This window comes from Bombyx mandarina, chromosome 03, assembly GCF_030267445.1.
Source record: "Bombyx mandarina strain Sakado chromosome 03, ASM3026744v2".
Lineage (NCBI taxonomy): Eukaryota > Metazoa > Arthropoda > Insecta > Lepidoptera > Bombycidae > Bombyx > Bombyx mandarina.
The window spans coordinates 224697-236514 of record NC_143210.1 but is presented as its reverse complement, the minus strand read 5'-3'; the positions used below and the strand labels follow the sequence as shown (position 1 = coordinate 236514).

The 11818-nt window shown below is 46.5% G+C and overlaps 2 protein-coding genes across 2 annotated transcripts; both read right to left on the bottom strand.

Moving 5' to 3' along the window:
- Window positions 1-5651: 5651 nt before the first annotated feature.
- On the bottom strand, window positions 5652-9407 carry LOC149503224 (uncharacterized). The gene has a single exon (XM_089738605.1). The coding sequence runs from the start codon at window positions 9405-9407 to the stop codon at window positions 5652-5654; it is 3756 nt and encodes a 1251-aa protein (XP_089594731.1).
- A 138-nt stretch (window positions 9408-9545) lies between these two features.
- On the bottom strand, window positions 9546-11210 carry LOC149503223 (uncharacterized). Its single transcript, XM_089738954.1, has one exon. It carries the CDS (start codon window positions 11208-11210, stop codon window positions 9546-9548), a length of 1665 nt encoding a protein of 554 aa, XP_089595080.1.
- Window positions 11211-11818: the final 608 nt, after the last annotated feature.

The window sequence follows — 11818 nt, the reverse complement described above, 5'->3', positions numbered from 1 at the left end:
GCTGAGCCGTTGTTCAGATGAATCCATTAATATTATTAATTATTAATTTTAATTTATTTAATTTTATTAATTATTATATCTATACTAATATATAAATCTACAGTGGTTTTTCGTTAAATCATTTCGTAATAAATCTACGGTTTGGATGTTCGGTTATAACTACTGAACCGTGCATCCGATTGACTTGAAACTTGGTATCCATGTAGAAAATACATGTACTTAATGGATAGGCTAATATTTATATGAGTGTTGGACTCCCTACATCAATTGCGGGGGCGTTAATGATGAGGATCTTTGTGGGGGTGAGAAATAATAATGTTAATTTTAAACGCCCAGCGAAGCGGACGGGTACAGCTAGTCAATTATATTAATAATGTTAATGGTCTTGGGCTATGTCGGATTGTGTTCCGTACACCCGTGGCGTGGTCCAGGGGTCAGATGTTGATTCTTAGATTTATGGATATTGTTGTAAGTTGAACTGTTTCTGCACTAATCCAAAAGATTTCTAGGTTTACCTGCTGTTGATAATATACCGGGGCCCCTGGATCTTTAACAGGGTGGTTGCGGTCTCAGTTGCGTTAGACTCATCATCATCATTATCCTGCCCTTCTCCCAGTCACCTGGGGTCGGCGCAACATGTTTTCTCCTTCCATACTCTTCTATCATATAACATTTCTTCGCTCACTCCCCTCTTACCCATATCGTCTTTCACACAATCCATCCATTTCTTCTTAGCCTATTCATCTATAATACTCTATATACTTCCACATTCATAGTTAACATTTTTTTACCAACCTCATGTTCATTTCGTCTCATCACATGTCCATACCATCCCAAACGCGCACTTCTCAGCTTCTTTTTTTTTTATTGCCCTTGTTGGCAGACGAGCGTACGGCCCATCTGATGGTGAGTGGTTACCGTCGCCCATGGACGTCAGCAATGCCAGGGGCAGAGCCAAGCCGCTGCCTACCGTTTAATACTCTCCACAAGCCTCGTTTGAAGAAGGAAAACTTCTCTGTCACAGGTGCCACTTTCAGACTTCCTCTAACATATTAATTCCGTATTCTATCCATTCTCGTTACTCCACACATCCATCGCAACATTCGCATCTCTGCTGCATGCAATCGCCTTTCATTAGTTGCGTTAGACTAACGGAGAAAATTATTTTAAACTGACATTATGAAAATCTGAAACTTTCGCTTCATACAGAAACGGTTCACTCTGCTACCAGGGAATGTAGTTTTAATAGTCCATTTTAATAGTAATCGTGTAAGTGTCGGTAATTATGAAATATAGGAACAGGCAGTACCGGGTCGTTTAACTCGACAGCTTATAATAATCGTTGAATTTTGCAAACGAGCCCTCGTAGCGCGCCCTAACCGCCGGTGACGACGAGATCCGAATGATAACTGTTTGTAACAAAACGATTTAGCGTTTTGTACAAAAAAAATAAACGCGCGACCTTGTTAACATTCCGTGTCGTGGATGGGTGACCGGGGAAACAAGCGCACAGGGACGTCTTAAACTAGGCTGGGGCCCTTGGGCACACAAGAATTTGAGGCCTTTTGGAAAGTAAAAAAAGCAAATTATAATAAAAAAAATATACTGAGTATGACCATTTATTATAGGTAATCAAATACAGTATGATATAATAATATTAATTATATTAGAATGCTGCTGGTTTTTTGGTTACGATTACAATAATGGTTTCTTTCGGAATTTCTGTTGAGCAAAATATTCCATTATATCTTTAAAGTCAATTTTTTGAAGGATTTCACTTTCTATGCCCATAATTGACAAATTACTCAGCCGTTCTTGTAACATTGTTGTTCGCAATTCATTTTTATTCTCTTAAGCTGCGAAAATGACCGCTCTTGACTACAATTGGTAACCAAATTGTCGGTTCTTCGGGGCCCCCTGAGAATGGGGGCCCTGGGCACGGGCCCCATGTGCCCTTATGGTAAAGACGGTATTGCAAGCGCACCGACCGCTGCTATACTGCCGTCCGTCGTGTACCTTCAGAGTAGTGACGTCGCTCACCTGTCCTAGAAAGGCCTCCGGGCCACCAGAAATCTTTCAATCATAAAAAAGTTGTGAGGGGCGGTAGCGGGTATGTCTCTCGCCATGACAATTTGAGACAAGCCAACTTAAGTAGAAAGCAAATTGACCCAGAGATTGGATTCCCTGTAGACATTTCGACTACAAAAGCGAATAAACCTTTTATTTTTATTGCTATTCTTAAACCTCAAAATGTATTGAAACTATAAGTTATTCAACAATAGTTTTAACGTAAAGCGTATTAACATACTACATGAGGATACAAGATACAATAAACGAAGGATTAACCAGCGTTAAACTATGATAATCGACGATTAACGCCGGGTCGGGAGGCGCAGTCTGTTAACTTTGTGCGCCCGACATTATTATTAGAAAACTTTCGCGGGAAGGTAGAATTCAAGATATATATAAACTAGATTTGACACGAAAACAGCAAAACTTCGTAATTTTATTCGAAGCTTATCGAGCAATACCTAGTACGGTGCTGGTTTTTTTCGTCCGCCAATTGCCAATTTTTCAATTGAAACACTACGTACTTGACGCGAAACACTCCCACGATGAAAGAACAAAATGTTGTGTTAGAAATTGAACTGGTAAAAACTATAAATTGCATAACGATTGCGTCGCCGTAGCAGGTGGACATAAAACCTGCCAGGTGTAGAACTAAGCCGCTGCCTACCAAGACTTCTCAAATCTCGTTTGAAGAAGGACATGTCATAGGACTCGGGAAACACCGTAGAGGGAAGTTCATTTCAAAGCCGGATGGTACGAGGCAGATGTGGTCTCTGCAAACGCACTCTGGATGGATGCAGAAGTTCCGAAGGTGTGGATGAACTCTGCTCTGATGGCTGCGGTGCGATGGTTAAAATGGTTAATGGAGATGGAATAATAATCTCGAATACTGCCTCAGAGCGTTCCCCAAAGTTTTATTAGTTGTAATGTTATGTACATTGATAGTAACGTCTGTCAGGCATTCAATAAATTGTCACATCTAGTAAGGACTATTCCATTGAGCTGCCTCAGTCTCGACGGAACTTGAAAGCGTCTTTGATCCTTGTCTTCACCGTGTATCAAATTAACTATCGTTAGTAAGTATATTGCGCGAGTTACTGGAGCTTTTTGATCTTCAAGCACATAGCATTGTTTAGCTGTACTTATTTACGTGACAAATTCAATTAAATTTAGGTACGTGGTACAAAGGCGGATTGTATTGGGTGCACAGGCTTGTATAGGTACATGCTATTGAGACGTTGACCTCAAGTTTCATATGGATGAGGCTCCAGTGACAACTCAATGCCAGGAAGACCGTGAGCTCATCTGACTGTTTGCAGCAATTAAATAAATGATTATTCCTATGTACGATTGCTAGCTGAGTATGGGTAGAGTCAAGTCGAGTCGAGTTCGATGTCTCCGGCCCCGAAGTCCCTTGAGGAGTGGAGCGCGACTCGTCGATCATTTAAAGCGAATTAAGTACATATAGTTCTCACGTCTCATAGCACGAGTATTACCAAACTTGCACGATCCATTCTCGAGCGAGACGTTAATTAGACAAATTAACATTCCTACCCGTTATAATTATCCGTTTTGCCTCCTCCCTTCCCCCTTGTTGTCGAGAGAGGGAGCAGCGCGCCTTGAGTTTCACGATGTTAAGAATTAAGCAGATTTTTTGAAGAGATTTAATTGTATTTTGAGAAGTTGAATTGGCTTAAGCCTAGAGATGGTTTTTTTTTTATCTACTTGCATATTATATCATTGTTAATAATTTGATCTTGCAAGTAGCCGGTCTTCTGAAGTATGCGCTCGAGGACAATCAGAATAGAACTATAGTTTAGTTTTTCTCAAATCCTGATTGAAGAAGCGCTGTATGAAGTGAGTCCACATTACGTAGCTCATCAACTCTCTCAGCGGGGCCGCAGAATCGAGGACACGTGCCAGAAGCCCCTCCCCCCCCCCCCCACACAAAACGTAGGTACACTTCTGACATGTGCCCGCTAACCACCGCATATACTGACCAACCGCTAATTCTCTACTGACGCGTATTAATGCGGCTGAACGATGCTCTATAGGTAAATGTTTATATTTTCTGTTTCGAAGTACAATTTATCACAATCAAATTATGCGCGCTGGACGCGACTCGTCGTGTGGAGTCGAGCGGCAGGCGACGTTTGTAGTAAGTAGCCCATGAGCTCTTTTACCCGTCTACTCCAATAAAACTATTATTTCTTTGTGTAAAAGCTCGCCTCAAAGACAAGTTCTCAAACAAACTTTAACTAGATTTATCTTTGTCCGGGGAACAATTAGTTCTTAATTTCATCGTCGTTACTAACTCTTACATCAAAGTTCCACGGAGAGCGAGTTTCGTTGCTTACCACCCCGACGCGGACGCGACTGTGGAACTAGTCTCACTATTTGAAATGATAGTTTTTTTTTTTATTACTTAGCTGAGTGGACATCTACAACATAAATGCCGCAACCCACCTTGAGATAGGAGCTCTAAGGTCTCAGTATAGTTACAACGGCTGCCCCACTCTTCAACCCTTACTGCTTCCCGTCAGAAATAAGCAGGGCAGTGGTGCCTACCCGCGCGGACTCACAAGAGGTCCTGCCACCAGTAATTACGCAAACTATAATTTTGCAGGTTTCATTTTTTATTACACGATGTTATTCCTTCACCGTGGAAGTCAATCGTGATCATTTGTTAAGTACGTATTTCATTAGAAAAATCGGTACCACTGACACCTGACGAGGAGGCGCGCGGGTCCATTCAACAATCCCTGTTCCATGATTACAAATACTCACAGAGAAGCGAATCCTCATGTGACAGCTATTTTCAATTATCTTACTTTATTATTCATAAAAAAATTAATGCTCATTTTCTAACAGCTTCACACTAGTTGACCTTTAAATTAATCTGCAAAGATTCACAGGTACTATACATTTTAATTTAAAATAAATATAAAAAAACCTTGATTTAATAAACTTACAAATTATTTTACTTTATTATTTATATAGCAAAACGTTAAGAATTTCTGAAGCAATCAATCTCCATCAGCCTCCGATAGAAGTTTCATACCGAACTTTAGGAAACGTAACGAGACATCTTTGATTTTATGACCCTTTAGAAAGTTTAATACAAAGCTCATTGTGCTGGAAATTATCAAGAAAACATTTGTTAGCACAACGATTTGTTACGAATGTTCGATTCGAACCCAGCGACCTCGTGGCAGCCTAGGGCTACGGAAACCAGCACGAGGTGCGCGTCGAACATGTGCCGCGATTCGCGGCGCCGTATGTACTATTTTAACAAAATATCATGCAATCACTCACCGGAACCGATGCCTTCGTCTTCTCACGCCGTATCACTTAGGGAGAAGGGTATGGGGCAGGAATGGATAAGGATTAGCGATGATACCCAACTTTAGCGTAGACCGTCAATATACAGGTACCGTCCCGTTCGAGAAGCAAGACAAAGTGACAGATGTCAAATCGCGACGGCACCGTCAAATCGCGACCCGTGTTGCCGTGGTAAGAATTCAAAAACTAACGGATTGGTTTCGAACAGTCACCCGCCCGGACAGGTCCCCTACCTGTCCCTAATCAACTGGCAGCCGGGACAACGTTGTGACCGCTCGTTTGAGAACCGAGTCCCCGACCAGAACCTCTGCAGACCGAGGGGTCCCATCCTTACCGGGAAACAGATTAACAATGCGCCCCCTACGCCAACGCAGTGGCGGCAGGTTAGCATCCTTAACCAACACAAGGTCACCGACGTGAGGGGGACTGGTTCTATCCGTCCACTTAAAGCGCTGCTGGAGCAGATGTAAATACTCAAGGGACCAACGTTTCCAGAAATCTTGGGACATCTGCTGCAACATCTGGTATCGCCTCAACCGTCCAGGCTTGATATCCGAGAGGGGATACTCCGGCAACGCATTGAGTGGCTGTCCTATCAAGAAATGGCCTGGAGTTAACGACTCCAAGTCATTCGGGTCTGAACTGAGCGGGCACAACGGCCGTGAATTAAGTACCGCTTCAATTTTACAAAATACCGTAGTTAACTCCTCAAAGGTGAGCGAGGTTTGCCCTATCACGCGCATCAAGTGAGTCTTAGCCGATTTTACTACTGCCTCGAAAATTCCACCCCAGTGGGGGCATCCTGGAGGACTGAAGGTCCACCGAATACCGCGACGAGAGAGGGCCGTTTCAATATCCACCTGGTTATTGTTCAAGAAATTTACTACATCCCGCAAGTAACGGTCCGCACCTACAAAATTCGTGCCGTTATCGGAGCGTATCAATTCGGGTAAGCCTCGACGGGACACAAATCTATCCAAGCTCGCAATAAAGGCTTCAGTTGTAAGGTCGGCAACAACTTCAAGATGTACAGCTTTGGTTGAAAGGCAGACAAAGACGCACAGATAAGCCTTAATTAACCTAACATTCCGCAAACGTGAAGCCTTGATCATGAAAGGCCCAGCGAAGTCCGTACCAACTCCAGAAAACGGCCTCATCTTCTTCACTCTGTCTGGAGGCAGATCTCCCATCTGAGGCTGCATCGTAGACGCCTTAAGCCGATAACAGGGTAAACACCGGAAAAGGACGCTCCGAACCGTACGACGCCCTGACAGAATCCAAAATTCCCTCTGGAGGGATGCCAACAACGCATTGCAACCGGAATGCGAATTTGCGATGTGGCGATCCATCACCAACAGGTCAACTAACTGGCTCTTCTTGGGAAGTAAAAGAGGATGGCGCGCCGAATAAGGTAAATTTGAGTTACTTAATCTACCTCCCACTCGAATCAACCCCTGGCCGTCTACAAAGGGGCTAAGACGAGCGATAGCTCCACGAAGCTTAGGGCGCTCAGTCCTTAGCGCCTTCAATTCTGAATGAAAGCTGGTGGCTTGCACAACTTCAATTAATTTCAGCAGCGCCTTCTTCCGCTCGATGGGACACACAACAGGTGTCATATTGCGTTGAGACACCGACAAACGACAATTCCGAATAAACCTCAAAATCCAGGCGGTAACCTTAACCAGCTTGTCCAAGGAGCTATAACGGTTGATGAGCAGATCCAAATCCAACCCCTGAATCACTCCTCGATCCTCGAACTGCGCCGGTGCAGCCACGAGACCTGGAGGAACTTCTATGCGAGAGGGAGGCCACTGAGAAGCCTTCATGGTGAGCCACTGGGGACCCCACCATAACTGATGATCAACTATTTCCGATGCTAAGCATCCCCGAGAAGCGCAGTCCGCCGGATTGAGCTCACCAGGCACGTGTCTCCAGGTTAGAGGGACCTCAGAACCTTGAATCTGGGAGACACGGTTGGCCACGAAAACTTCAAGTGTATGAACCGAAGCCTTCAACCAGCACAACACTATCTGGCTGTCTGTCCAAGCATACACAGTGTTTTCTAAATCAATAACCGACCGTAAACTAGTAGCTGTATGGTTTAACAACCTAGTCAACAGAGCGGCACCAGACAACTCGAGCTTCGGAATCGTCATGCGTGTCCGAAGCGGAGCGACCTTACTCTTCGCTAACACCAACCGTATATCAACCCTTCCAGTTGAAGAAACCGTTCGCAAGTATACCGCAGCTGCGAATCCACGTTCCGAGGCATCCGAAAACCCGTGCAGAGACGCCTTGTATTTGCCCGCAGGAACCAGCTTCCGAGGTATTGACACGTGGTTAATATCAGGAAGAGACGAGAAAAAGTTCAACCAATCCTTCAATAGGTCACCAGCAATCCCCTCGTCCCATGACAGGTTAGCAGACCACAGTCGCTGCATGAAGCACTTCAAGAGAAAAGTGACAGGAGCGATCCAACCGTTTGGATCGAAGGTTCGAGCAATTGTGGAAAGCACCGTTCGCTTAGACCATACCTTTGGATTTTCCAACTCCACCCGATAGGTAAATTCGTCTTGAATCGGACGATATTGTATCCCTAGGACCGACAGCATGTTAGGGTTATCGACATTCTCGAAAAGATGGGGATCCTGTTGAAACTCCGTTGGCAAACCAGTCAACAACTCAGGACAGTTAGACAGCCATTTTCTCAACTCGTACCCGCCCCTGCTCAAAAGGCGGATCAGTTCATCCTTGCGTGATAAGGCCTCTTCGACACTGTCGGCGCCCGTACATACGTCATCGACATATAGGTCCCGTTCCAAAATGTCCGCAGCACGAGGGTAGTGCAACCGTTCCCTCACTGCCAGCTCCCGCAAAGAACGAACCGCCAAATATGGACTCGACCGCAACCCGTAAGTGTTCGTGTTCAGTTCATAAATTTTTATGGGCTCATCTGAGCTTTCACGCCAGAGAATGAGTTGATACCGCCTATCCTCCGGATGAATCACCGTTTGCCTGAACATCATACGGATGTCTGCCACGAAAACGATCTGGTGCCGGCGGAAGCTCGTCAGTATGTCTGAAATGTCCCGGTTCAGCTTTGGACCCGAATGGAGACACTGATTTAACGAGACGCCGGAGGAGGTCGTGACCGAACCGTCAAACACGACCCTAATTTTCCCGTTAGGAGTTTTCAAAACCGCATGATGAGGCAGGAAACAGTGCTCTGTAGCACTCCAATCTACCTTGGAAACCGACATGTGACCTAAGGATTCATACTCCCGCATAAACTCTACATATTTCTGCCGGAACACCGCGTCGCGCCTCATGCGTCTCTCCATTGACAAAAGTCTAGTCTCTGCTGCCTTCCTCGAACTGCCTAGCAGTGGGCGATTCGCCCGAAAAGGAAGTCTTAACAAGAACCGGCCCGAATAGAGACGACCCGTATTATTCTGGTAAAACAGCTCACATTCCTCCTCATCCGGGTTAACTCGATAAGCTGTAGGAGGTTCTTCTAGTTCCCAAAACCGTTGGACTACTTCCGAAAGCGTAGACCCGACCAGAAAATTGTCCGATTTCCTCGCAGCGACCGGCCGGAACGCAGGACCCAACAATACATGCCCTAATTTTGTGTCCATTGCAACCAAACCCTCCGCATGAAGAACGCGCTTCCCAGTCAGGAGCAGCTTCCCTAGTACATCCGCCCCAAGTAGTACGTCTACTGGCCCCGGGGTGTCAAACTTGGGGTCCGCTAGCCGTAAGTCTGAAGTCAATGACCGTATGTAACTGTTTACCTTCACCGGAGGGTGACGACCTATCACCTCAGGCATCACCAAAGCTGAGACTCTAAACTGTAAGCGAGGGTTGGGATTCGATGAGAAAATAAATGAAGTGTGACCGATCACGTCCGAAATTCTAACATTGCCCACTCCACGAATAGAATAAGAAGACTTGTAAATAGGATTGCCCAACCGTACTGCAAGGTTGCTCGACATAATACTGCCCTGTGCGCCGGAATCCAACAGAGCTCGAGCAAACACAGTGTTGCCATCCGAATCCAACACCCGAACAGAAGCGGTAGGAAGTAAAACAGCTTCTGGGGCTGGGGCAACACTGCAGTGAGCGGCAATTTCCTAGCGGGGGCCCGGGTCCCCGCTATCCCGGTCGGCGCGCGACGGAAGGTCGTAGCGTGCCAGCGGATCCCACGCTCCCACATAAGGCCCTCGTTTCCCGTCTCGCCTCATATACCTCCGTGTACGATGGCCAAACGGGCCAAACACTGGAGGGAGTCGCTCCAGCGTCGGCCGCTCCCTCAGCGGAGGGGAAAACCGTACTTCTGAGGGAAGGGGAGACAAGTGAGCAGGGCTACTCGATCCAGCAGGCGAACACGGCCCCGCACGGGGGGACAACGTGGCCACCCCGGCGTAGCTAGTGGGCATCCGCTGGCACCCGCCCGCAGTACCTAACCCGGCTCCTCCCTGCGAAGCTTCTTCCCGAGGGTCCACGCCGCCGAATTGGCGAGGGCTACGACCGGTGCGCTCACCGGTCGGCGAGGCTGGATGACTGCGTCCGGATGACCTCGGAGTGGCGGCAGACTCCAGACACAGGAGGGCATGGTGCCGACCGTCGCAATTAGGGCACAATTGTGGCTGTGGACAGACGCTCGCCGTGTGCGGCCCAAAACAAAAAAAGCACCATCGCCGCTGGGCAACGATGTTGCGTCTACCCCTGATGCGCGTCGACCGGAACCTCGGACAGGCGGCTACGTCGTGCCCGCTCTCATGACAGAAGGCACACCGTGGGCCTCCCACCGCTGCCATGAGCGCAGTCAGTCGTTGATACGGCCCCCTCTTATCCCCTCCCCCTCCCCTCTGAGCAACCGAAACGGCGTGGCCGGAAGCCGGCACACGCGACCCAGAGGAGGAGGGTGGTGGCATAATCTCGTGTCTGCGACTTTCGGCTTCTAAAAATGCCAGCAGATTGGCCAGGGTAGGCAGTTCGTCCCTACCTGCGTTGTCCTGCTGCTCGAAGCGAGTGAGCACCTCAACCGGCAGCCTACCTGCAACAATATAAAAGAGCAGATATGACCATTGGTCTACTGGTAGACCCAGATTGCCCAAGGCCTTAGTGGCCACCGTAACTGGATTCAGTACCTCGGTTCTGATATCGGACGCCCGAGAAAGTTTGGGTATCGCAAACAGCCTGGCCAGCTGAGCGTCTACCAACCGTCGTTGATTTTGATATCGGTCGAATAGGATCTGGCGTGCGACCGCATAATTGTCGTTGGTGATAGGCAAGTGTGCCACCAATTCACCAGGTTCACCTCGCAGAGCACCCCGAAGCTGAGCCATCTTATAAGAGGCAGTCAAGTCCGACCGACCATGGACCAGGCTGTCAAACAAATTTATAAAGCCGACCCACTCGTTCAGATCACCGTGGAAGATCGGCAGGTCGATGGAGGGGAGGCGTGATATGACGCCTGACGAAGTTCCCGAACCTCCATTACCACCGGAAGGCGACTGCTTCTTAATATCGGCCACCCGTTGCAGAATGGCATCAGCGTACTCCTGACACTGGTCCACGTCAAGACCGATGGCATGGATCACCTCCTTCTCCACTTCGGACCCCAAAGCAACGAGGTCAGACAACCGATCGTACACTACCTCCAACCGTTCGTGCACCTGAGACGCCCTATCGAGCAATGCCGCATCCCTATCCGTTCTGTCAACCAAAGCATGAGCTGATGCGAACCATCGGAGCTCACTAGTCACCTTCCCGCGAATGTAGGACACCGACATGTTACTTGCAGTTTACAACCAGAACAAAAAAAAATCAAAAAAAAATTCAAAAAAAAATCAAAAAAAAAAATCAAAAAAAAATCAAAATAAAAATTCAAAACAAAAACAAAGGAATTATTTAAAGGAGTGTACGAGTGAGCCCACCAAAATATTCCTACTCCTAAGTATTTAGGTAACCTAGACCTCACCACTGTACCAAGGACACCCCAACAATAAGAACAAACTTAAAATTAAAAGTTATAAGATAGAAAATTGCTGATACCAGGTTTTGAGTTGTAACTAAACTCAAGCGCACCTGGCCTCTAGACTATAACTAGAAGCTAGTCACCAAACAGGACCCAATCAACAATTTACTATCACAAAGTATTCACACCGTTCAACGGGTAAGTCAAATAACAAAATTAAAATTAAAAATTAATTATATGATAGCAAATTGCTGATAAAAATTTGTGAATTAATTTTCAAACACTGATGGCCTCAGGACTATACCAAAGCCAGTCACCAAGCAGGGCCCACAGTCAGCAATCCACTACCACAAATTCAAACAAGTAATTTAAATTTAGAACAAATTAAAACAAATAACAAAAAATATATATAATAGCAAATTG

What these genes read in the sequence shown, in the direction of transcription:
- LOC149503223 (XM_089738954.1), bottom strand. Translation starts at nt 11,210, where the DNA reads ATGTCGGTGTCCTACATTCGCGGGAAGGTGACTAGTGAGCTCCGATGG.
- LOC149503224 (XM_089738605.1), bottom strand. Translation starts at nt 9,407, where the DNA reads ATGTCGAGCAACCTTGCAGTACGGTTGGGCAATCCTATTTACAAGTCT.